Raw genomic sequence first — 25,307 nt, forward strand, 5'->3', positions numbered from 1 at the left:
GGACTAAAAAAAGTTAGAGAGCGCACATTATGCTTGAAGAAGATCAAACCCCATCTCCTTGTGGCAGCTGACAAGAAACTCAATGTCTACACTAAGCTTTGTAAAGCTGATTGGTGAATATAAGATAGCAGCCCTATAAGGTACAATTACCATGGACTGGTTATGAGACCGAAGTTTCATGAAGTTAGTCAGACAGGATCGCTCTTGGACTACGAAGACCTCACAGCACAGACTACAAAAACAGCTGAGCTACGCTCAGGAATAACTTTCAATCTACTCAGTTATTAGGTTTCTTGCTTATCGCCGCAGTTACAGTTTGGTCAAGGGCACGCAATGAGCCTAAATAATCCATTCGTTTCTCGAGCCTAACTATCTGCCTGTTGTCGATAGAAAAATAAGCATATCGCGACCAAAACTGAACGATAACGCCAAGCAGAGGTGGAACTCATTTCCCTACCCTCTTCAGACAGCGGCGAATAGTATACAAAGTAGTACACACTCTAGAAGCAAAGAAAACGCTTCAAATAAATTAAAGATACAGGTAGACGGGGTGAAAGTTGGAGGTGGGGAGGGACGAACGATTTCCGTCATCAACTGATCACAGTACTTGCATCGAGGAGCTTTGACTGCCATAGATCACTGCTCCAACCAGGTTCACACAGCCAGCAAGTAGGAAAACGGGGAACCACCGACCTCCAGAGGCCACCACTAATTCTGCTGTCAACGGACCGCAAAGGATTCCAGGAATAGTAGCCTACAAAGAGAAGAGGAAAACCATATAGCAATTATAAGCTAATGTGGCACACACAACGACAAGCTGATGAGAGGGGAGTTGTTTTTGATATTATCAGCTAAGTTAATTTTTGAATGCATAGAACAACACTAACGCATATTTCGGTTGTCGCTGGTTCCCTGCTGTTGGTTTTAGCAAATGTCATTTAAATTCATGGGCAACAAGATTCGAGAACAGACAATAAAAAGGAAAGGAAGCGGTGTAGTCCACCATACTTCCTCATTTTTACGTTGTACTACGGTTTAACCCTATAATCAATAAGCTAGCGGTTTCAGCCATTCAAATAAATAGACTTCGACTAGTTGTGTTGTTTTTAATTAATAAAATTTCTGATGAGCATTTACGACCACTAAGAAACGACTGAAGCTTCTCTTGAGGCACGGTCTCAAGAACCCATTGAGCTGTACCTAGTTCCACCGACCAGAATGGTCAGCGCACCCTGGTGTGACACCGTCTCGCGTTCGAGTTGGAACAGATTTGGAGTCTTGCTCATTAGAAGCCTGTGCCACTGGGTCAGGTTTGTGAGTCGAAGGTTCTCTAATCTGAGTTCCCTGAAAGCACCTCATCTAATGGACAACTAAAATCTACATAAATCATAGTACTTTCGTGACACACGGCTGCCTTACTCACCACATACAAGGCGTATAGACACGTAGACCACATTGTGACTAACCGCAGGTGGCGTGGACCAATTGTTGAATCTGTAGACCAGATTTTTCTCACTCTTGAAACACGGGTGAGGACAAGAGGTAACTTGGAAAATTACTGCTCTTTCTGGATTTCAAAGTCAGACGGAAAAGAGCATCCTCCGAATAAGGGTTTCGGTGCCATCAGAATGAAGAGATGGGGGAAGCGAAAAAATTTGAAGTGTCCAAAAGCTACTCCAACTGATGAGCTTTGTGGGTACAAAAAGCTACCCGAACAGTGAAGTCACACGAACTCTAGTGGTCCCCAAAACCCCAGTGTTCGGATCTCTTCGAGCAAGAACCCTACCAAAATGGAATCTGTAGGCCAGATTTTTCTCACTCTTGAGAAACGGGTGAGGACAAGAGGTAACTTGGAAANCTCTTGAAACACGGGTGAGGACAAGAGGTAACTTGGAAAACCCTCCAATGTCGTCCAGTTCATAAGCGTGTGCTTCGATCCACAAAGTACAAAGTTATTTTGTGGAACTTACAACCTTTAAACATACCCCCAGGAATTCCAAGATAGAAATTGTAGAACACTGTAAGTTCCTCGGAAGTCGCATTGCTTCCGACGGTAGTGGGACGGATCAAGTCAGCGTACAAAGGATACTGTGTCAAGGCTGCCTACAGAGTTCTACGTAGACTTGGTTTTCAGATAAGTTAATTTTATTTGCTGTTCTAGGGTGTGGGCACTTTTTAAAGAAAGTTCTCACCAAGAGCGGAACAAGTGCACGAAGTCCCCATGCCTTCTATTTTTCTCTGGTCTTCACTAGATTGTAAGGCAGTTAGGTTTCAGTGTATCACAGTCGACGATGGCGATGACATATAACGCTCTGGGTATTTAAGACGCTCCAATGGACCAAATGGCGCTCGTCAGGAAGAATTAACATCCAAATAGTTTGGTCACCCTTTTGAGACAGAGTGGTAACCCAACATGTTTAATCGTTTTTGTTGTACAGTTCTTTGAAGTGTTCGGTGTACCACGAGCACATGATGGCCACTGACACATTGAAAAACGAACACCACGATAAGGTGACAGATGTAGGTATGGTAACTGGACTGAGCTCAACCCACGTGGGCTAAGAAATAGTTCCGGCCTTCCGCTTTTGACCCTAAAACCTATAAACCCGTCAGATCAATTTTAAGCATATTCCAAACACCGGTCACAGAGATTGACCCAAAAACAAAGTTCAGTGCTTTAATGTACAGTGAGAACCTGAAAGCGCTAGCAACTAGTGAGGCCATAGGGACCAATCAATACCGACTTAATTTGTGTGCACAATCTCTCCGTTTGTCATAGACCTAAAAACGGAATTCATTCGTTCCGTTTTACCGTTTCACGGACTTTCATGAATCGAAACCCTAGCTAAATAAAAGAACACTCTGTCCTCGTATTGCCGTGTTCGAATGGGTAATGCGGGAATGTTTTAGACAATCGTGTTCCCTTGCTCCAATGCTGGGCACGATACTGTGTACCAAATAGCTTTCCTAAGCACGTTTGAACAACGCGGTACGCTCCAGGAATTGGTAAAAAACTCAGGTTGTTTGTGTTCACGAAGTGCAGGCGTATGAGGATGTATAAGATGCAGCGATGTCCGACAGGGATGCAAAATCCCTCCACTTTTTGTTCAACCTTCTCATTAATGAAACGATATAACGGGGATAGATGGTCAAAGTGGTTGGAGCGCGAAATTGCTGACCGGAAGGTCCGTGGTTCGAACCCGACCTCTTCCTCTCGACTTCCTCTGTCTAGGTTTGGGCAACCTGGCAGTATGCCAGCCTTCGTGCTTCCTTCTAGTGGCATGGCAGTCAGGCACTGAAAGAAAGCTAACAGCTAAACGATTATAACGAACTGTGAACAGCAGCTCTGGCGGCTACACTGCCGTCAGACAATGGTGCTCCACTGCCGTAAAATTGCATAAATTTACCTAATAGAATTTTTAAAAAATGGAAGAGAGCTAGGGGGCCAAATCTAGTCGCTGACAAAACCCAAAATTTCCATCACCTCAACAAAATTTGAGCAGAAACCGACGGCATCAGCATCACTGACATCGGTTGAGAGCCATATTCTCCAGAATCTCTACCCAAGCTCCAAGAAGGCCACGCGGCTCGGGTCACGGAGTCGGATCATACCCTCAACGCCGAGACCTTTCTTCTCTTGTGAATCCAACTTTGTCTTTTCTTAAGTTTTGTAAACCTCGAATCCGGTGTGGAAAACACGGACCTTCTCAGCCATAACGTAGCATGCCAGTGAGTCTTCGCAACCTGTGGTACTGGAGGTATTTCTCAAATGCACGACCAACCACCACTTTCTGATAACTGAAACCGAGAATTTTCGTCAGGGTTTTCTCCGACTTTGAAATCAACTTTTCTTCAGAAAACGAGTGTAGTTCCAGCGTAGACGATCCATGGTAGAATGGTTCTTTGCCTCACCGTTACCACCAACACTTTCGGGACCGCCGTCCGAATAGTGTACATATCTATGCAAGGGTCGGTGTAAGTACCCCAATTGGGGTCTGCATGGTTGAATCGATTTGTAGCAGGCTATATTTGTATGCGTGGGTAATGAGTCCCGAAAGTTATCGAGCTATCCAAATTGGGCAGTTAAACTCGATGAAATCGTAGATTTTTCAAGAACGGTTTATAATGACGACCGAGTGATTGAATGAACTAATCGAAGTAACAAAACAATCCTGGTGAACGGACACAGTTCAGTGCATAGTGTTAGCCCACTATACGATTCAGGTTGATTTCATCTGGTACTCATTCGATAAAGTCAAAGAGTGCGTGTGTGTGTCATCGGTGTATGTGCGTCATTAAACCCCTATTAAAACAAGATTGTACAACCAATCCTCCGTCAAGCAATCTGACTGCCACATGATCACGGTTGTCACTAAATTACAATCAACCGCTTTGATAAGAACATAGAAAATAGAAAAAGATGGATCCCCGGTCAATAAATCACTACTGAATATGCATACGCAGTCAGGCAAATCAACTTGCGCATTTGAGAAATAGAATCGCCATAGAACCAGATATACATACTACGGATAGACATTTCCGACCAGACACACTAGCCCGTTCGAAAGTTAAACAGGGAAAGAAGTACCTGGGGACTGTACAAGTTATTCACTATCCACTGGAGGCTTTGGAGAATCAAGAAGGTGTAGTCTGGAATCACTTCGTAACCCAGCGAAAATTTCTACTTAAGGTGATTCTTCTTCGCTAGATCTTTGATATTATACGTCACACTGAGTATGATGCACAGTTTTGGGATCCGGAAAGAAGACATGGAGTATAAAACAAATTAAGCGACGGTGTACTGGATGGTTAGACAACCGTCTCATAGGACACCGTTACTGAAACAGGCCTGTTCCTTTTGTAGATGAGAAGGCGAACGGGTGACCTTATCCAAGCATTCAAAATCTTGGAATTCGCTGATACTGGAAACACGGCTGTTTAAAGAAACTGTCGATTCTCAGACATGAAATGAAACCCAAGGAGAGAGCGATAACAAGTTGATGCAGCAGTGATGGACAACGGGAACTCACTGGGATTACGTTGGAGTTTAGGCTGGCTTTTTGGATTGTCACTAATACCCCTGGTTAACCTCTGAGAAAACTTTTCAGTTGTATCACACCCTTTCTTCAGATTAGGGAATTCGCTGATACTGGAAACCGAGCTCCGAGATAGTTGCGACTAGCTCATTCGCCATTTCATCTCAACTTTTCTGGCAGTCAGCTTCCCATCGTTTTACCGGTAGAACAAGTCTTGAGGGTTCAGACAACAGCTACAAACCTGTGAAAATCTGAATGCTGTGCAGTTGAGAAGGCACGTTGCTTGTGGCTGTCTTGTGCCATAAACGATACTACAGAGATTAGTTGAGTTTCCAAATGTCGCAACCCCATGAGATCGCTGCAGCTCACAAGAAACCCGATACCGATCTGCCTTACGTGTCCTTTATCGAACTGCAAATCAGGATTGTAAACTGTTTGTACGGTGTACATATAGCTCGACACACGTACTCATCTAGACGTCAGGCCACGATTCTCCAATAATTCGGAACACTTCTTCCAGAAGTTCAGAGTTCTTTTTTAAGAAGTAACGGTTGTGCCAGCTGAACTACCGAGTAATCGCACACTCGTGTCCTCGTAGAAGTTACGACACAATACACTGGTTGGTAATACCAAAATCCATCGCTGGTATATCTCCCTAAACTGCGCAAGCCAGGTGCAGCTCAGTTTGTGAAATAGTCAATGGGGCGAGGCATATACGACAAACACAGGCAATCACAATAGACCACAATAAAAGTTTTGTAGTCTCACGAGGGAGTGCGGCTACAAGTCAGTTCAAAAGAGAGCTGTCGGGATAGCGGTCGGCTGTCAAAAGAAGGAAGGCCTACTCAAGTGTATAGATCAAAAGCAAATAAATAACAATCTGCTGAGGTATCACACTTCCCCGATTTGAATGTGGTTCCATACTATCTGCACAATAACCATTCCAAGGTCAGTTTCCTCATACCACAGGAGGCCAACCTAGAACAAACGTTCATCGCTGAGCACAGCTGTGTTGCATCGCCCTTTTCCGATAGCCTATTCCGATCATGTACCCTGAGAAATAGATTCAACAAGCTGCAGTGAAAGCATAGTCTACCAGATAGGGCAACTCTTCTTTTCCCTCGATTTTCTTAGTAGCTATGCTTCTGATCTTTCAACATACTGTCAGAAACTTTTTCCGCCTATTATGTCAGGGCTGACAGATTCTTTTCTTCAATCTTTAAAAAGCTACAGAGAAAAAGATGAGAAGGCTCACAGAAAATGAGTGACATGCACGAATGATCCAGCTAGAAGTTGAACAGCTCAGAAAGATCTACGCCGACGTGAGTCTTGGTAACAAAAGCTGCCACGAAAAACAGTGGGTACTGAAGCAGCTGTGCGGAAATGGGGCGAAATCGTGTTCTTTCGACCTTGACCCTGACATGATACAAAGTCATTTTTTGATACCTATCAAGCCCAACAACTACATTGAGTAACTGCACTATCATGGAGACTAGAGTGGTAAAAGTATATAAAGACGTATGTCAGATGAAGCCAGCGGAAATTCGTGGTACTCATTATCCATCATGTTTGATTCCAAAGAAGCGATAAGATTTTCATTTCTGTCCTGTTTAGAAAAATACAAGACTGTTGGTCTGAGGCTAGGACAACGCTTGTACCGAAGAAAGACACTGAGATTTAGGTTAATAGCTCATGCTTCTTGAGGCTGTTTAAGAGAACTCCGCAAAAGAGTGGCAGACACCATGTTTGACCAAGATCCTTAAGAATTTGCGAACTACCAGTATCGCTCTAAATCAGACAACATAGCCTACTTATTTTACTTCACTGAATAAAAGAGGCTACCTACCTGCTGTTCATCGACCGTCTATAGCGCCAACAGAGAAAGACCACTGAGGTCTTTAGTGGATGTAGGAGCTGAACAGAACCTGGTCAAGAGAGTAGGAGACTAATTTAAAAACTATGATAGACGAACAGCCACTTCGTTTTTGCACTACCGACAAGCAGCGATGTCACTTGGGGTGCTAATTTTGCCCATTTTAGTTTCCTCATCCAGCTGATGATGATGTTTCTGGCTGTGACAATCGACTTGCCTGCGGCACATCCGCAGTAACAGGCTGTATTAGTGCGAGTGAGAGCTGACCAGGTGAACGCTTTCTAATTACGTGTTTCTATCTCACGCATGGTTGGCGTTACAGTGGCCTATCTAGTAGATATCAACCCTGTGCTCACAGTCTATGCACCAAGAAAAGCTACTGTGAAATGTCAAGAGGTAATCCTACAAAGTAGTCTTGGTTGGTCTTCTACGGCTCTCAAGGAGAGTTTGACATGAGGCTTTTTGTGCAATAAACTGGGCATGTCTTCAGTTCCATCAAACACTGTTCCATGGTTACTGCTTGCATCATCACTCGTTGGATTTGTAGATCCCAACCCTTTCCTCGAGAAAGACTGTCAACAAATTACCGAAACCTGTGCCCATATGCAGAGGAACCTCAAGGAATGTGTTGATTAGTCTAGTAATACCAGCTGTTTTGATGCTTCCGTCAATGAATTCTTTCTGGTGTCCACCCCATTCCTCAGTGACGCGCGAAAACCACATCTACCTCACGTACTCATTCTGAGTGTAGTGTCACATGCCAGGGCTTCTACCTACTGTAGTTTTGCGACCTTTTACTCAGGCCGTTTCCCCCTCAGCAAAGTAACAACCTCGTGTACCCCATAGTTGTGTAAGCCATTTACTGATAGATGTTCTAAGAGGGACTTTTTAATGGATTTGCTTAGCCAATTTTTGTGCGCGGAAAATTCACCAGGATATAAGACCAGTTCAACAGGATCCATGTTTGATTAACTAGAGAAAACGAATTACAGAAAAGCAGTTTGAGAAGCCATCAAGTTTTCCGAAGGTTAGACAGATTCTCCTAATTGCCACACTGTTTAGTCAGATGGTCGATAATGATTGGTAGAAGCGATAGCTGAAGTGACCAGTTCACGTCCACTGAGCTGTAGATGCCTACTTATTAGGTTTGTCGCCAACTTGATTTTACAGACATTAATTGTGAAAGGTTTTGATTTTCCCAGTGCACGGTTAGGTAGGCTCGCGTGTTACAGGAATAAGGTTGAGGCAAACAGGAGTGGCCACATTGGCGTTGATGATTTAATAACGTGTGAGCCTCAAGCGACATAAGTGAAATAGTTGATAGTGTGAGCAGATTTAAGGATTTTAAACTTAGCTTTTTTCTCGTCATCGATCCCAATCTATGCTCAAGAGCTGAGAAGCGCTGCACATCTCTTTCACTCTTATCAGCATTGCGCACCTCAAGAAACCCCAAAGAATCTCAAACCCATGACCTCCCACCTAACAGTTGAAAATGCTGATGATCATTAATAAGGATGGATGCCTCACAAGTGAAGCCACCTAAAAGCCAAAGTGAGGTACCACAGTGTTGACTTTTGTGATGGACAGCATTACAAGAAATCCTGGAGATGAAGTTTTTTTTGGAGGGAAAATGTACAAACAGAAACTCAACTTCCCCCAAACCCATAAAGCATGTGATCTGGCTGCAGAATCAGTAGGGGGTGAGTCAGAGATAGAAAAACAGGAAAACTCACCAAAGTATTGCTGATTGCAAATGTGATCCCTGCGTGGTTCGGTGCAACTTCCACATGGTTGCTCAAATGACCAGCCGAATTGAAGGCCGACAGAATCATGGACATAGAGATGATACTGTAAATGTGAAGCAGGGAAAAATCACAATTTTTGAGTCATGAATTACAATACCTACTGCAAAAACCATCTTACAGGAAAGAAAAGTAACACAATCGTGTTCGTACCAATGGTCAGGTGAACGAAGATAGTAAGTTGGAGTCAGACTTTTCGCTTCGTCCTCCCCAGATATATTAGCTTGACAAGAGACAGAGATTCTCAGGGACAGCGTTCGCAAGTTAAAATAACCACTTTCAGATATCCAGAAAGGACAGGTTTCACGTAGATAACGATGACATTGATGCTCGAGTGACACCACACTGAATCCAGGGGGAACAATAAGAGTCTTACAAGTCAATCACTTAGTGAAGTTTGTTGACACAGATAAACCACAATTCCAAAACAAGGGATGCGCAAAAAAGTGAACCGTACAATACCCCTCATCGCCAGGCACCATCACAACATCTGACAACCAAAGGAGTGAAAGACAGCTTTCAGGTGGAGAAAAATGGCGATTGTCGGTCGCCGGAAGCAGCACTAGTCAAGGTTAAAATACAACCGGCCCAACCTCCGTTAAGGCCCAACTTGATTCTCGAAAATCTGACATTCCTGATGTCGCATCAACTTGTATAGAGTAACACCTTATAGTAACTTAGAAGCTGTGGCTAATAGACTGATATCTCGATGGTTTCTACATGATGTTTTTCATCCTATTTTTGTGGGATAGTCGCCGTCGAGTCGCTCCGTTTTGAAACTATTCTTTCTTCAGAGTAGGATTGTTAGGTTGGTCACCACTAGCCGAATACCTTCTTTCAAAAGCGTACGCTGCAAACCGTCTGGAACAGGTAGTACGTTGCATGAAGCATTAAAATTGCACGCTAGACTTCCGTTTTCGATAGCCGACTAACTTCAACGCTTCACTCAGATTTATAGGTCGTTTCAAAGGCTGGACTGACGGGGGCCAGAGAAACTTTTTCGACGTTTCTGCCCATAAACTAAGGCTCAATATTTTCGGAGATAGTTTCACTAACACCGAACCTCATCGGACCAGTTGATCGAATTAACTGGAAGAATGTGCGATTGAACCCGAGATAGTTGAGTGTTTAAAGAGCAAACTTACTAGTCGAAAATACCGTGGTTCGAATTTAACCATGGCATCTCAAATACCTCTGTCTAAGCGTGGGGAACCTGTTAGTATCTCAGCCCGTGTGGCATGGTAGCTAGACACCGAAATGATGTTGCGGCTGAACGATCATTATTCATTATACGTGCGACTGTCTCACGTTGAAAAAAGACTTTCTCCATGTCTCTGGCTTGCTCTATCCACCACACTCTGTCAACCACCACGAAGTGACTGAACGTTACCGTGGTGTGACGGTTTGTGTACTCAGGCGACTCAGTGAGCCATACTGCGGGGGTGTCCGCGCGACACTGAGAGTCTCTCATACCCGGTCGGTCAGTGGTTAGAGGTCTGATGAACAGTCTCTTGGTCCTTTAGGTTGAAGGCTGGAACATGTGTGACGAGGTGTTGCGTAAAAATGGTAATCTACTTGCATTTCCAGTCAAACGTCGCTGCCTTGCGGCAAGGCTTTAATCGAGGACACTAATCGTCCTCCTGTCTGGCTGTAGGTGCCCTGGCAATATCCCAGCCAACTTCCAAACGTGAACTGCACATATACAAATGTACGCATGTCACTCCGGCCGTCGCGGGGTGCCATCAGCTGGGTAGCCTTACTCACCGCATACAGCAGGGCTGGCAAACGAAAACAGGCTACTGCTGACGCCTCCCTTCTTTCTCTTTCACATACTTTTTCTTCCCCCTCTATACAACCCACTATTAACATCACTTAAAACAAATGACTCCGTTTTTCCTGCGTCGGTTTTGCAAGCAACATCTGCGCGTCATCCAGCGCCGACATCCTCAGACATCTCGAAATCAAACTTCAAGGTTCGACGCCCTGTCTATCTGGTCGCCTTCAATGTGCGCACTCTGAAGCAAGCAAGACAACAAGCTGCCACTGCTCTCACCTACGGAAGTGAAGCATCAGTGCTGAACACCAATGTCGTGCTGTCCATGATGATAATGATGACACTTCGTCAATCCTTAGGCCCTTCATTATTTGGCATTGAGAGATCTGTGTGTGGTATCTTAATCGTTTGTTGCTGGTATAGTTTTTCGGCCATCAAGGTGCTGATCGTGACCAGATCTAATGCTCCTTGGGTTGTGCCAGCTATCTCGAGCAGATAATTTCAAAATATGTGAGCATGGCTTCATTCACCATTTTTTCCAGTCGTTATCCAAATCACCATTATCGTCATTGTGCCTGTCGAGTTCTGGAAGGTTTTCTACCATCTCAACGAGACCCTGGCGGGCTACAGAGACGCGTAGTGGGTGGGGGACTGAAAGTGGAGTCACCAACCTATGCTGCAGTATTATTGAGTAGGATATGAAGGCAGAAAACCTGAATGGAAAGAATAATATTGATTGGTAACATGAGATTCCACGATATTCTTGGGGACAGAATAATCCACCCTAAATTGACCGGCTTGATTCAGGGCTGCGCCAGCCGAGACATACCAACACGTTTTGAGTGTCTAGCTGCCATGCTACCTGAAGGAAGCACGAGGGCCGAGATACTGTCGGGTTGCCCGCGAGAAGTCGAGATGCCCGGGTTAGGTTAGAACTATGGGCCACCTGATCAATAGGCTCGCGTCATAACCACCGAGCATAAAAATGCCCTGTGGCTTCATCGATTCTCGGTGAACACTACCGTGATCCTTAACTATATTTCACAGGGGTCTAAGCGTAATGGTTCTCATTACACCTATGAGAGGCCAAAACATTATATTTCCCATAACTTCACTTTCTAAGGGCCTCCGTTGTTCAATCAGACAACCGACAACAAAACCAGTCGTTCACCCACTGACTTGACGTTGAGCCGAAACTAGGCTAACCACTTCACAACGCATCTCATGAATTGCTGTATTGCATACAAGTTATGAGACTACCTATTTACATGAAAACCTCAGTTGTCACGCCCATCAAGGAGTGTTCAGGATGTACGCTATAAGTAATCAGTAGAGGCTAACTTAGTTTTTAAAATCGCAGCTCGTCACAGCTCTACAGAGGTTAATCGCTATGCTGAATACTATTCGTATTTCTATATTTTGGAAGAAAATAGCAGCCTCATAGGGAAGAAGAGCAGCCGGAGTTACTAAAAATTTCCCAGTCCTGTTACGTAGCTTGGCATTTCGTCCATCAACCAGTACTAAGTTGGCGGGACGGGGATAGTGATTTCTTTATGTGGGAGGGATCTCAAAGAACAGGGTGGGAAACGAGGGGATCACCGTTCTGGGTAGTGCAAGACAATCCGTTAGCTGGCCACTCATAGAGTATCGAGACAGTGGCTTTGCTTAACGGAAAACAGCCTTGCAGGTCAGTAAAGATAGTCTTTTCGCGAGAGCGACTGCTCTCCAAGAGATACTGTAAAAACAAGACTTCGTTAAGAAACAGGTTTTCGAGCCTCAGAGCGATAAAAATGTTTTACTAAAATTGTGCAGTTCCCGAGAAGCCCAGCCACATTCGTCCATAGACGGAGATTCATCCTACGTAACGACAGAAGTATTTTCAGTGTTTTAGTCCGAACATTTAGTCCCACCAAACTACTTTAGTATGCAGGTCTTTGTTCCGTCCTCCAAATAAAACGCTCATGGGAATGTTGGGGAACTCAGACAGCTCCTTCTGACCAAGATGCTCCACATTTGTGTCCAAATATATGATACTTCCGGCTCAGAATAGTAAACATTGTACAGAATCAAAATTCCCAACAAGAGATAGTCAAACCGGTAAATTGTGGGTTGTGGTGCAGGAAATCCCATATGAAACCTGGTACAACAACAAAATCATCATCACCATGATTACATACAATGAACAAAACAAATGGTCAGATCTTGACACATCTGATAGTTATACATCACCGTTGGTAGATCGTACACAAGCCAAGTGTACTCAACCCACCGAATATAGGGAACGAATCGAACTCTCAGAGAGTCGGGTGAATTACCAGCAATTTCCCTGTGCAAAGGGAACACAGCTAGTTAGATCAGTGCATTCAGGTTGTGCACTGTAAGCAAGTAAGGAAGGATGCCCAGTAACAATTTCCAGTCAGTTGTAAGCACGGATCAAGAACAAGACTGTCTGGAAAAAACGGCTGAGAGAAGGAAACGATCGAAAGTAGCCAGGACGTGTGCAAACAAAGAAGCAAGCATAGCAACAAACCCACTCACCTTATGGCAGCCGATATACTGGTTGATGCCGAGAACAAGAACAGTAGCAGTCCCGGACCAATCAGACCGATGCAAGACATGAGGCGTCTAACGGCCAGAACACTCCACTGTCGTTTGATGAAGTGATCAGCGATGTGTCCAGCAGCTGTAACAAAAAAACGCACTAAACCAGGATGCAAAGCAAACCTACGATACTGAAAAATGAGGTCCAATCGATACACCCAAATGAGCAACGACAATCAGGATGTAAACTGGGACCACGTAATACCTTATGGTTAAAAAGTTACAAGTGAGCTGAACACATTATCCACACTTAGAGAAGTTCAAGTCATGACAGTTTGTAGAAAAGACAGATTAGCCACGAGGTAAGTCTACGGATGAGACCGAATGTGAGTAGTCAAGTAAAATAAATTAGCGGTGAACAAGTCAAACGAGGCCTCATGTGCAGGCGTCTGAGCTAACCAAACAACAGATACCAGTAGAGCTTTGGCACCCTTTTGGTGCATAGATGCAACGCAACTAGGAGAGGCATCCGAAGCACCACTTGATTGTACAAGAACGGGTAATAATAGCAAGCAAGTTGACCACTGTTGTTGAATAGGGCTGTAAAAAGCTGAATACCTTTGCGTACATCTTGGATATATCACATTGAACAAGACGAACAGCCAGTGGTCGATGAGTAGACTACAGACGAACAAAAGAATGGTGAAATGGAAAACTAAGGGAATTTTGGACCACCGAGCCAAGCACTTTTATTTCACTGTCTTTAAGCTTGATGATATGTAATGAATGTAAAAAATACGGGTGTTTTTATACGCTTGTGTCATCTAGTTTCCGCGTCATCCGATATTAATCTGGATATCTATCCACCAATCTAGCATGAAGACTTGCTCGCTGGAGTTATTCTCGGGAGAGGCAAAATAATGGAGGCCAATGACTGAGTGAAAACTATAAAGCATCGGTAGCATCCTACACACACCCAAAGTGAATAAAAACCACCAAGTTACATCTCGGGTGCGTTAATCAGTAAAAAAAACACCGTGCCTACGATAATTAAAACTACCAAACTGTTGGTTGTTGATCAGATGGCTGTTGATCTGTTGATCACCACATTACCAACTACCAAACCGTTTTACGTACTACAGTCACTTAATTGCATAAATATTTCCGACATCGTCAAACGGATGACGCAACAAAACTATTAAGTAGGCGACCTGTGCTGGTCGCTGGAAAAGAAAATAACTCAACTGGGACTCGTTTCCACAACCCGATAACTAGGGTATCCTGTTGTTCAAGAAATGACAAACCAAGTAAGCAGCTGACTCAACCTGGCAGATCTTAAAAACCGATAGCTGGTCATCGATACTTCTAAACTGAACCCATCCCTTGTGAATCCGACAACGTTAAATATGGTCAGTCCATGTGTACATAAACATAGTTGTCATTGGAAACCTATTTTAAACTCATACGTGACTATTTAAACAGTGATTTCGTCCGACAAACAAATAAATATTTCCAGGTGGCTCTGCCGAATGAAATCGATCGATAATACGTGACCAAACGGCGCCTTTCTCTCTCAGCCGTTTTTTAACCAGATAATCTAGAAATGAAAGGCCGGTGATGAAGATTAAAACCCAAGTTAAGGCACGCCGACCTTACCACATGGTTTTAAAACAATAGCTGGTGGAAAAAGTACGGTCTACTTAACATAATAATGTTTAGTTCTACTTTCCTAATGTACTTTGTAAAAATGCCGTAAAGGTGTTGAGTAGTATAACGTTTCGGTACTTGTATATTGGCAAGGTATTTACTTGGGGACCTGCATCCAAATATCCAAAATACCATCATTAGCAACTAAGCACCCAGTTTGTGAAACCCAGAAAACCACCAAATCCGAAGGTGTCATATTGTCTCTATAGCCGCCGAATAACAGTTTGATGTATGCAATCCGCTGTGTAGTTATGGTCCATGATGTAGAATCACACAACCAGCTGAAACCAACTGACATGATATTCCAGGAATTTGGACCCATTAGACTGTGGATCAGTGGCGAAAAACAACAGATATACCTAATTGGGTATACCAAAATCGATGAGGTGAAAAAGCATACGTCAATTTGGTGAACAGTATCCTAATTGCCGTTGTAAAACAGAGAAACATGTGGAGTTACAGCAGAATAAGAACAGCTCAACTGGGTGGCAACGCTCCAGTCTCAAAGAAGATGGTATCATTCTCACATTGAGTGTTGATCCGGGCTTTATATGTGCGGGTGTCTATTCGCATTTTGCAGATGAAGATGACAACTCAACTGCTGGTATGAAGTTGACAAACAATGTACCAATCCCAGCAAATAAACGAAAGACCAGCAAATTGAAACCAAACTGTCAAGCGAAGGTGTGTGAAAGATCAGAGAACAGCGAAGAATTTTATCAAAACCGTAGGGACTGTGACCTTACTCGTCTTCTACCATACTAAATCGTTCAGATTTTCGGTTAAATAACGATATTAAATTATCCATGCGTAACACTATTCACAGGATTGCTGAAAAATCGAGTGTCCCAGATGGTTCCATCCCTATTGGGCCTCATCGGATGGTCAGTAAGTAAATAGGTAAGCTCAATCCCCGAAATCCAGCTGAATCTCTAGTTGATGGATAGTCTTCCCCAACTAGATGTGCTACATCTGGTCGCCTTATTTCTCAGCTGCCGAAACCGGTCGTGGGCTGTCAAAGTTTTCAGCAATCTTATGAGTAGTGTGCTACATATAAGAAATGCATTGCGATAACTCTCATATTATACCGACTGAAACAAGGGGCGGTCTTGAGCAGCACATTCAGTTGAAGAAGACCATAATAAACGATAGATTCAGCCAGGTTCTGCCGAGTCTCTCATGAAAACCAAGTTAGTATGCATTTGAGAGTATTTAGAACATTATTATCCTACAACACCCAGTTATCAGACTCAGTTATTAGACTCAAGCCAAGCGCAGAAGGCACGATTGTAGGAATAATATTAAGGTATCCAGTTACACATACGAGCAGTAAATTCGACGACTTACAGCTACAGGTCTGAAATGAGTGTGTGAGCTGGTACCAGGTTTGAAATAATAGCGAACAAACACCTCCTCACTAAAAGCAGTGTCTGACTATCTGAATTTCAGGACTATGGAGCCGGAAGCCCATTGGAACACTAGTGTCAAATGTCTTTTGTGTCTTCTTACAAGCGATTGAGCGACGTAAGCTTATGGGAAAGCAATGTTGTGGTATTAATTCAATCACAAGTAATCCGAAACACCTAACTCTGAACATCCGATGCACAGTTGACACTGGTTCGCAGTCGCATCCCATCCGATTTCCCAGCAGAGATCACTCACAATATCAGTATTTCTCCTTTAACGTTGATACGACGCCAAACGGTATCGGAAAAATTAATATCCCAGGAAATAATTCACCAGGAAAATTGTGAGGGCTGAGCGTAGAAGCGATGTTTTAGTTCTCCCCTCAACGTGCATATCGAAAAAGAAGTTGCAGCTTTTCTTCAGTGGGCTAGGAATCACAGACTCCAAATGACTTTTGTCAGCTAGGTATGCGACGCCCTGAACTTTCCGCGTTTAGCTTCCCTTTTCCTATTGCTTGTCTTTAATTTCGCTAACCCTTATCCCTTATCTGATTAAATGTCTCTATCTCTGGATATACATGGTACCTAGGTATTACGAATACATTAGGTAGGTGTTATGAGCGCCCATGAAATTTCCAACCACCAATTCTAAACCAAATGGAACCATTCAGCCAAGAGATCGTTTCGATGTACCGCAGTCATCAACCAGAAAGTACCACGGGGGTCAAAATGTACGGACGACCAGATTTAAGCATTTTAAATAATAATAATTTTAATCAACCAGCTGCAACACGAGGACTGGGATACTGTCAGGTCGCCCAAGCCTAGACAGGGGAAGTCGAGAGGCAGAGGTCGGGGTTCGAACCCGGAACCCCCCGGCAGTAAATTCGCGCTCTAACCACTTGAACCATTCAAGCACTGGGCACCGAGAAGCCATGTTTAGTCTAAACCATAAACTTTCCCGTCAATAACTCGCGCTTGATAGTAGTCATCTCGAAATAATACGCTAGGGTTAACACGATAAGCCGGTATCAAGTTCACATCTTTCCCTGTTTCTTCTTGCTAAGTCCATAATAACTTCCAGAGCAAAGGTTGGGTAAAGTTTCCACAATCCGGTTTCGGATAGCACTGTCGTACAACTTGTTCGTAAAAACGCCTTTTCCTTCTAGAAAAAGCTCATATCTGTCTACCTGTATATGGCGAATAAAAACAAAACAACAAATACAACAATAGTCTTTACACTGCACACCTCAACCGTATCGAGAATTTCGGACGGAATTGCAACCACAGTCTGGTCTGGCACACAAAAATCAATGAAGCGACGAGGTCAGATCAGCGTATCTGCACCATTGGATGAGTTACAGCAGAATTGTCGTATGTTGTCCTGAGGATTTTCGGAGGAATACCAACGGCTAACGCGTGATATCTGACAACCGCAACAACGGTCGTTGTTGTTTTATCATACTGTTTTGAATAGATCACCGAATATCAGACAGACATTTGTGTGCAGTATTCTTTCATATACAACCTATGCGATCTGATTTTATGAGTAAAGCATCATTTGACAAACACTTGTCAATTGTTGCTGCTGATGTGATGAGCAGATCGGCCGCTATACGATGAAAACATTTTAGTTATTAGCAAATGTGTGACATCTTTTTATCACTGAAAATAGTGATTGACAGGCGTCATGTAAAAGTAATCAGTAAATGCGGCTGTTGCCTACTGCGACGGTAGCAAGACAAGGTAGTTTTCGAGTGGCAAGGAACACACCTATTCTAGTGACCTGCTCGGTGGAGAGAAAGCTGTCGAAATGAATCCAAGTGTAATACCCCAGTAAACAAGGAATGACACTGATCCAGGCAACGGTTTGACACCGCACTAACATCATTCTACAGTCAACTGGCTGAAAGGGAACATGACAAAGAAGACAGAAGTCGACAGGTTGCGATCACCAGTCTGAAGCCATTCTGTGCACCAATGGAGGAGTCAGCAGTCAGAAGTCAAGAAGAAAATGGATCTGGACGGCAAGGCCCACCGCCGTCACTACTAGTACCCAGTGGTCAGAAAAAATGATCAATAGTATGCCTAACTAACAAAGCTCATAGCAAAATTAGGCACACCGGACAAGCCATCCAGAAAATGGGAAAAGTGGGGAACTTACCAATACTTGCGACACTGTTGCTCAGATAGGGCAGAGCTGTGAGCATAATACCCCCCTTTCCGGCCCCTAGGAATCGCGTGAGGTAGGTCGGTAGCCATTGCATTATGATGTAGTTGGACCAGTTCATCGAGAAATGGGCAATATAGATTGCCCATAAAGGCCAGCGTGACAGAAATTCGTACCAATGTACAGCCGGCTTGGAGAGCTGCGGATGTGAACGAACATACAGGCCATTGAGTGAATGCCAGGAAAAAAAGCGTATCCATATCAAACCAAGACTAGGAGCGCAACGTATCGCTTTCCTAAACATCGAACACCTGTCGGTGAACGAATTCTCTGATTAAATACTGTGCATATTTGGGGAAAATGGCATTGTCCAGGTACCAGACGGTGCTAGAAGTTTGAGAAAAATTGTACCACTGTATACTGAGCCGAATCGCATGAAGGAACGCATTGGCTCTGTGTTGCGTAAGGTATCAGAGAAGGAAGCAAAGAACTGCTTGTAATTCGAGGAGATATGACAATCGAAGGAGGACTATAGAGCTGTTTCATCCTTACTGGGAATCAGTAGCATTGAACAGGTCACCAGACTAGGCGAGTTTCGAAGCTGTGACCCTCCGGCCAGTGGTTGAAAACCTAACCCCTCAGCCGTGAATGACGTCATCGCCAGTCAGTACATGTCCACGAAATTGGATTTCTGTGATTAAAGGATGAAAGGTGGTATATCTCGTCTGAATGTCTGACCGACTTTTACTGGGTCGTGCTTCCAAGTACCAACAGCGAGTGTGCCTCAGTACTGAGTTGTGCTGCTGATGACCTTCACCTTAATCCTAAAAAACATGACAGAATCCCAGTAATTTTTTTCCACATCCATCTCGTTCGAGCAGTGCACTAGCAGTGCAACTAGTCTGGTCAATAGGTGTTCGACCGGTTAGACACCATAATTCTAGTTCATACCGCGCGATCTGATGGAGGAAGAAAGAAAAGGAAAGAAAGAAAGCGTTCAGCTGTAGCACCCTCCTGGTGCCTAGCTGCCATGCCACCCGAAGGAAGCACAAGGGCTGGGATACTCATGGAGTAATCGTACACACGCTCGGAATTCGAACCTTCTAATGTCCAGCGATATGTATTATTGATGTACTGGAATGAGAACTGTGAGAGTTCCGTGCCTCTCCCCTCCGGTCTAAACCAACAGGAATCGAAAGATAACCCCTTTCGCTTAAATGGATCATGTCAGAGCGATGGTAGCACAGTTACCATTAAGTAAATGGTGCAGCCTGACATATGCCGGATAGAATGGCTGGAAGGGCAATCGAAATTCCAGGAATCTAGTCTTCTCAGATTTCCTTATGTGATTCATTATAACAGTACGGCAACGATAGAGCAATGACAAAATGGTGTATGCATTTACCTGATCAGGTACCACGTGATCTCCCAACACGTATTTGTGTCCACAAAGCCATGGCAACAACGGTATTGTTTCTAAATTCCTTAAGCCTAAGTAAGAACGTAATGAAGGGCACAGTAGCTTCAAGAACCCAATTAGCACGTGAATGTTCACGGTAGAGCGTCAAGGTCTACAATGTTCTCATACGTGATACATCACACTTTCGCTATCCCGATTAATGGAAGTTTTCATTTCTGAGTAATGCAACCCCATCGAGATTTAGCACACCCGATCAATTGAGTGACTCCCTTCTGTCAAGTTTTTATTCGAAACGTAACTCTAATTTCAGGTTTTTGATTCTGTAAAGATAGACGGTGCAAACAGAATGGGTTGTTACACTCAAACAAACGTCACTGATCAAGGGACCCCCAGAAACCCCAGAAAACAGTATTGATGTCGAGTTCTTCTGGAGTATCAAAAGTTAATATCCATGCACAGAACACTTAGGTTGAACAGATCCAAATCTGCATATATGCCACTACGACCCCGTGCATCCGAAAAGTGTATAACACGTGAATTTATCGACTAGAACGAGATTTTGGTTTCAGAATTATACCACGGAACCGTTTAACAATCAAAGTAGACGGTAGTAATGAATTTGTAAGATTTGTGAAGCTGAAAGGAACTCAGTTGCATGAGGTGTTAGTGTACCAAGCAGTAGGTCAGACCTAGCGAATTAGTTCACCGACTCATTGCATAGAGCAGAGATTCTTTATGCCAGATTGCTGGTTGAGTGATCTGGTTGCTGGTGAATGTTATTTGACCAGTTGTCTATCCTCGAAGGGGACATAAGAATTGGGCTTGAGTTCGAATTTAACTAGGGGGGCAAGACGGCTCAGTGGTTAGTGCGCGAATATACTGACCAGAAGCTCCGTGGTTCGAACTAACCTCTGCCTATCGACTTCCCCTGTGTAGGCTAAGGCAACCTGACAGTGTCCCAGCCCTCGTGCCTTCTTCGGGTGGCATGGCAGCTAGGCACCGAAAGGGTGATACAGCTACAGTGGTTACAAAACACGAAACAGCTAGAGGAACAGAAAAAACGCACCAATATTGCGTAAGCCTCCAAAAAATACCAAGGAGGTTTCGGAGATGGAAAATATCTAGAATCGTGAATATCTGAAGACTATAAGGACCTGGGATAGTATAAAATGGAAATTTCCAAAAACAAGCAGTCCTGGGGACAAAAGCGGAAGAAATAGTACCCCTAGGTAATACAAGCCTGAAAATTTATATGGGTGACTGAGAAGCATAGATGGGTGACTGAACGACTGTCGAAATACGATGGAAAAAAAGTTTATAGTTTAGCATGAAAGTAATGATAAAGGGAAGCTTTCGCACATTCAACAAGCCAACGCGCGGCTTTTCATCGAATAGTACACAGAAGTGATGAGTATAAGACGCCATTCTGATCCCAGTGCTCTATAATGGAGTGGACATGGGACCTGTACAGTAGATCTTGAGGGGGGAAATTGAGACATATTCACGAGAACAAAAAGTAAAGTAACTTGTTCAACAAGTTTGGCACTTATCAACACCCATAGTGAACACACCCGAGCTACTAACATCCCAACGAAACTCATGCAGCAAGTGAATTCGCAGGCGCGCGTCAAGTTAAGTTCTTTGAAAAGGAAAGATCATGAAGCGGACGGTTAAATGATTAAATGATAAGTTCAGAGTCAATGAAGGGGAAGGTTGGCATTAAACAAACTAAAATCAAATCACCTTTCAGTGGCCTGAGGTCATGTAATAATCCCAGATAAGGTCATTTATGGAAGTGGGATAACAACTGAAAAGGTGGACGGCTTCATCATCCGAAAAGTTGCGAGCTGAACCGGAATCTTAAAACTGTTTGTCAAGAAGAAACAATGTGGCAGGACGAATATAGCGTTGAGGAAAATTAGAGTCGGGAACGCGAACAGGAAATAGCAGAGTTCGAGTTCGAATCACGGAACTTCCGGTCAGTAAATTCGCGCTCTAACCGCTGAGCCATCTTGCTATTGAAGTGATCTCTGAGGAAGTTATTGTTTTACAAAACACGGAGAAGTCATTTGGTCCAGTTGGAATACTCTTTCGGTGCTTGAGTGCCATGCCACCCAAAGTAAGCACAATAGTCGAGATGCTGTCAGGCTGCCGAAGCCTAGACAACAGTAATCGGGATACAGATGTCGGATTCGAACTACGGAGCGGTTTGGCTCCAGAACTTCAACGAGACATGCCATCGCCACCGGTAGGCGGAGGTGTATGAGGGGCAGTGGGGGATAAATGAAGACAAATAACAACGCCAAATTCGGGACGGCCGACGTCGGCAGAGGAAGCAATCAAATATGAGGCGGGTTGGGCGGGCAAGCAAGACTCTAGACTCTGTGGTAAATCAATCACGCAATCTTTAGTTCAGTAGTGTTTGGGGCAAGGTGACCATGAGGCGGGTTGGGCGGGCAAGACGTGGTCTAGACTCTGTGGTAAATCAATCACGCAATCTTTAGTTCAGTAGTGTTTGGGGCAAGGTGACCATGAAAAGATCTGCTTCACGACCGCTGTGTCTGCGTGCGACGAGAAGGATAGTCAGTATGAGTTGTGGCCAATGAAATCGCTGACAATATGGAGTTTAGCAGTGAAACAAGGCTGTAGCATGTTTGCAGTTGACAACCTATAAGGGAAGTCATTGATACGATTTCCACAAAAACATCGATAATCATCATCATCATCATCGACAGCATGACATCAGTGTTCAACACCGATGCTTCACTGCCGTAAAACAGTTAACTTGGGAGCGGGTGAATTCGAGCCGAAAATATCGGAAATCAGGCAAGCAACGGTCGACATCCGGTAGTCGAAAGACACACAGAGAGAGAGGAGAGGAGAAATCATAAAGTATATACGAATCAGGTACGAACTGCATCTCGAACAGGAAATCGGAGATGTGTTTCAGTGAGAGGGGGGAAAGAGGATGAAAAGTGACGAACTGAATCAATGTCAAACCATGGACAGCGAGGAAATAAAGTTGTGGGAAGTGGCAAAATCCCGCTGTGTTGTGAATATTCAATTGGTTTTGAAGGATGAGAGGCCAGCACCATAACCCACGGGGCGGAGTGGTAAGTTGCATAAGGTTCATTCAAGATACGCGGTGGTACTTCCCCAGACGGAAGTATCATTATCAAAACAATAGTCGGCAACGGTGACCGACCTTGTGAGCCCGTACAGAATGTTTCGCTATTTCATTCTGATGATTGTTCACAATCACTGTCGAAAATCATCTGAAAACTTCATCAGGCTTAGCTAAAAAGCTTTAACTTGACTCTGTAGACTTTTCAGCATGGTCTAGACATTACACTGAGTGGACAAACATTGACTAAAGGGATTTATTCACACACCGAATGCTGTACATACTGTGAATACCCTACTTAGGCCAAACTGATAGCCACGCATCAATTCAAAATTTTTCGAAAATTGAATACTCAAAGATAAATGCCGTCAAAGAGTACTCAGGCGCGGTGAGAAGTCAATAAATTACGGCAGCCTTATTGTTACTTTGCACGTATAAGGCAGCGATACATTAGAATTACGACTTCATTAAACACTTGAAATTGATGTTCTGCGTTTTATGCCAAAAAAACAGCCTATCACCTCCCGAAATTTGTGAAAACGAATCGTCTTGTTAAATCTTTGTGCACTGGAGACTTAAAAACGAGTAACCTAAGTGCCACCGGATTCGTAAACTGGGGCAACCACTACATTGTTGTAGTCTGCGGATAAAAAACCCGAACAAGCAAAATGCATACTAACCCGTGTTTGTGGAGTGAAAAAGTCCTCTTCCATTCGTTCACATCGTCGTACATCGCGGAACACCAACAGCCAAAAGAAAAGCCAAATAAAGCCAAAGCCACCAAACAAGTAGAACGATAGGGGCCAGAATAAGTACGGACACACAAGAGTGGCCAAAATCTGTCCAAAAGAACCAAATGCTACGAGATAACCGAGCGCTCGACTTCTTTCGTCAACCGGAACCAGGAGGGAAAATATGTGCACAATCGTCGGTAAACCTGGAACGTTAGAAAGCGTGAAAGGTAGAGCTGATCACGAAATAGCACTGGCTGTTGCAGTGCGGAATTGGCCAACCACCTTAGATGTGGTAAAGAATCATGAAAAAAAGTTGAACGCTTCATCAGTCCCTCCTAGAGGTGGCTAATTTTAAGCAGGAAGTATGCGGCTAAACAACTGCAGTCATGAAGTGCACTTTAGTCCAAACTTGATTGACACAACGACAAACGGACGAGAGCTACTTAAAGCGAGTTAAACATATAAGAGCAACCCTCACAGAACATAAACTCAGGCACCAGGCATGCTACTAAGGATGGTGCGTTGCGGCTGATTGTAGACGAAAGTTGGTTCACGTACATGGATGAGATAGTTACACTAAAATGCCAAAATTTTGTCAACCGATACATAGAAACTAAGATGGATAACTGATCCGAGACGGTAGCCCATAATTGTGAAAAAGGAACATCGACGCAGCGTGCTCCCCACCTTCGATGGATTGGATTTCCATACCTATATCCGTTATCCTAACCTGATGTATAACTCACACTGAGTGGTTGTTCGCACTTGGAAGCAATGAACTCTCACCCCTCGCTCCAATAAGACAGCTAAATCAGTCAAGAATAAGTGGGGATGCCATTTATTCGCGAAGAGGGTTAAATAGCGAACAATGCGATTAAGACTAGCGGAATACCATTCTGGGTAGAGGGATGCAGCGATGATCCTACTACTTGCTACCGTGCAGTCGCATCCGGCTGTAGAGAAAATCGTTCAGCTGTAGTACCCTTTTGGTGCCTAACTGCCATGCCACCAGAAGGAAGCACGAGGGCTGGGATACTACCAGGTTGTCCAAGCCTAGACAGGGACCCAGGCCTGTACATGAAATGGGAGTGCATTCCCGTAAAAAAAGCGAGACTCTGTACTCGTACCAACTTTGGGAGTTCACGACCATGCCACTTCACTACTGAGACTAGCTCATCAATGCAGAGTAATCTGGTCAGTAGGTAAGCACCGGCGATCACGAACTAACGAATCACAAATTATAGACAAAATGAATGTGGCAAGAAGAGCAATTCCACTTACCTATTCCCTCACCGATCCCTAAAAGAAATCGCAGCACGACTAATGCCGTTGAAGAATAGGCAAACCAAGGTGTGACAAAGGATGACAAAGACCAGAGCAACACAGCTAGAAGTAGAATGGTGCTGCCGCCGTACCGTTTGGCTGCGCTCCCACCAATAATCTGAAAAAGCAATCTCTTGTATAGTAAACAATTACCATGCTGCTCATATAACCGATGGAGAAAGCACTTAGAATCCATCCATGTTGATGTAGATCCCATTTGTAGTGGTCAGAGATGGGTATAATGGCAATGGGCATTATAACTCTGTCAGCTGCATTGATAAAGTTGGCCACACAACATAGGAGCACGATGCGCAGTACGCACGACCGTTGGTCCTTAGGGTACATGACGTATCTCATTTTCGATGACCGGAGAAACTATGCCATGGATTAAAGAATC

The 25,307-nt window shown here is 44.0% G+C and overlaps 2 protein-coding genes across 2 annotated transcripts; one reads left to right on the forward strand and one right to left on the reverse strand.

The window, feature by feature from the left end:
- Window positions 1–390: 390 nt before the first annotated feature.
- Window positions 391–24,792, forward strand: T265_13809 (hypothetical protein; the record flags this gene model as incomplete). Its single annotated transcript, XM_009170621.1, has 10 exons — window positions 391–556; window positions 2,449–2,524; window positions 3,082–3,249; window positions 10,485–10,891; window positions 11,028–11,124; window positions 15,176–15,417; window positions 17,309–17,513; window positions 20,617–20,804; window positions 21,765–21,977; window positions 24,467–24,792. Coding segments are annotated over 10 exons (2,085 nt in total), but the record flags the coding sequence as incomplete, so codon positions are not given.
- T265_05552 (hypothetical protein) lies at window positions 405–25,307 on the reverse strand (the record flags this gene model as incomplete). Its single annotated transcript, XM_009170593.1, has 6 exons — window positions 405–754; window positions 8,643–8,757; window positions 13,024–13,168; window positions 18,304–18,508; window positions 23,534–23,790; window positions 24,869–25,307. The coding sequence occupies 6 exons, from the start codon at window positions 25,125–25,127 to the stop codon at window positions 599–601; spliced, it is 1,137 nt and encodes a 378-aa protein (XP_009168857.1).

Source organism: Opisthorchis viverrini (genome assembly GCF_000715545.1).
Source record: "Opisthorchis viverrini unplaced genomic scaffold opera_v5_104, whole genome shotgun sequence".
NCBI lineage: Eukaryota > Metazoa > Platyhelminthes > Trematoda > Opisthorchiida > Opisthorchiidae > Opisthorchis > Opisthorchis viverrini.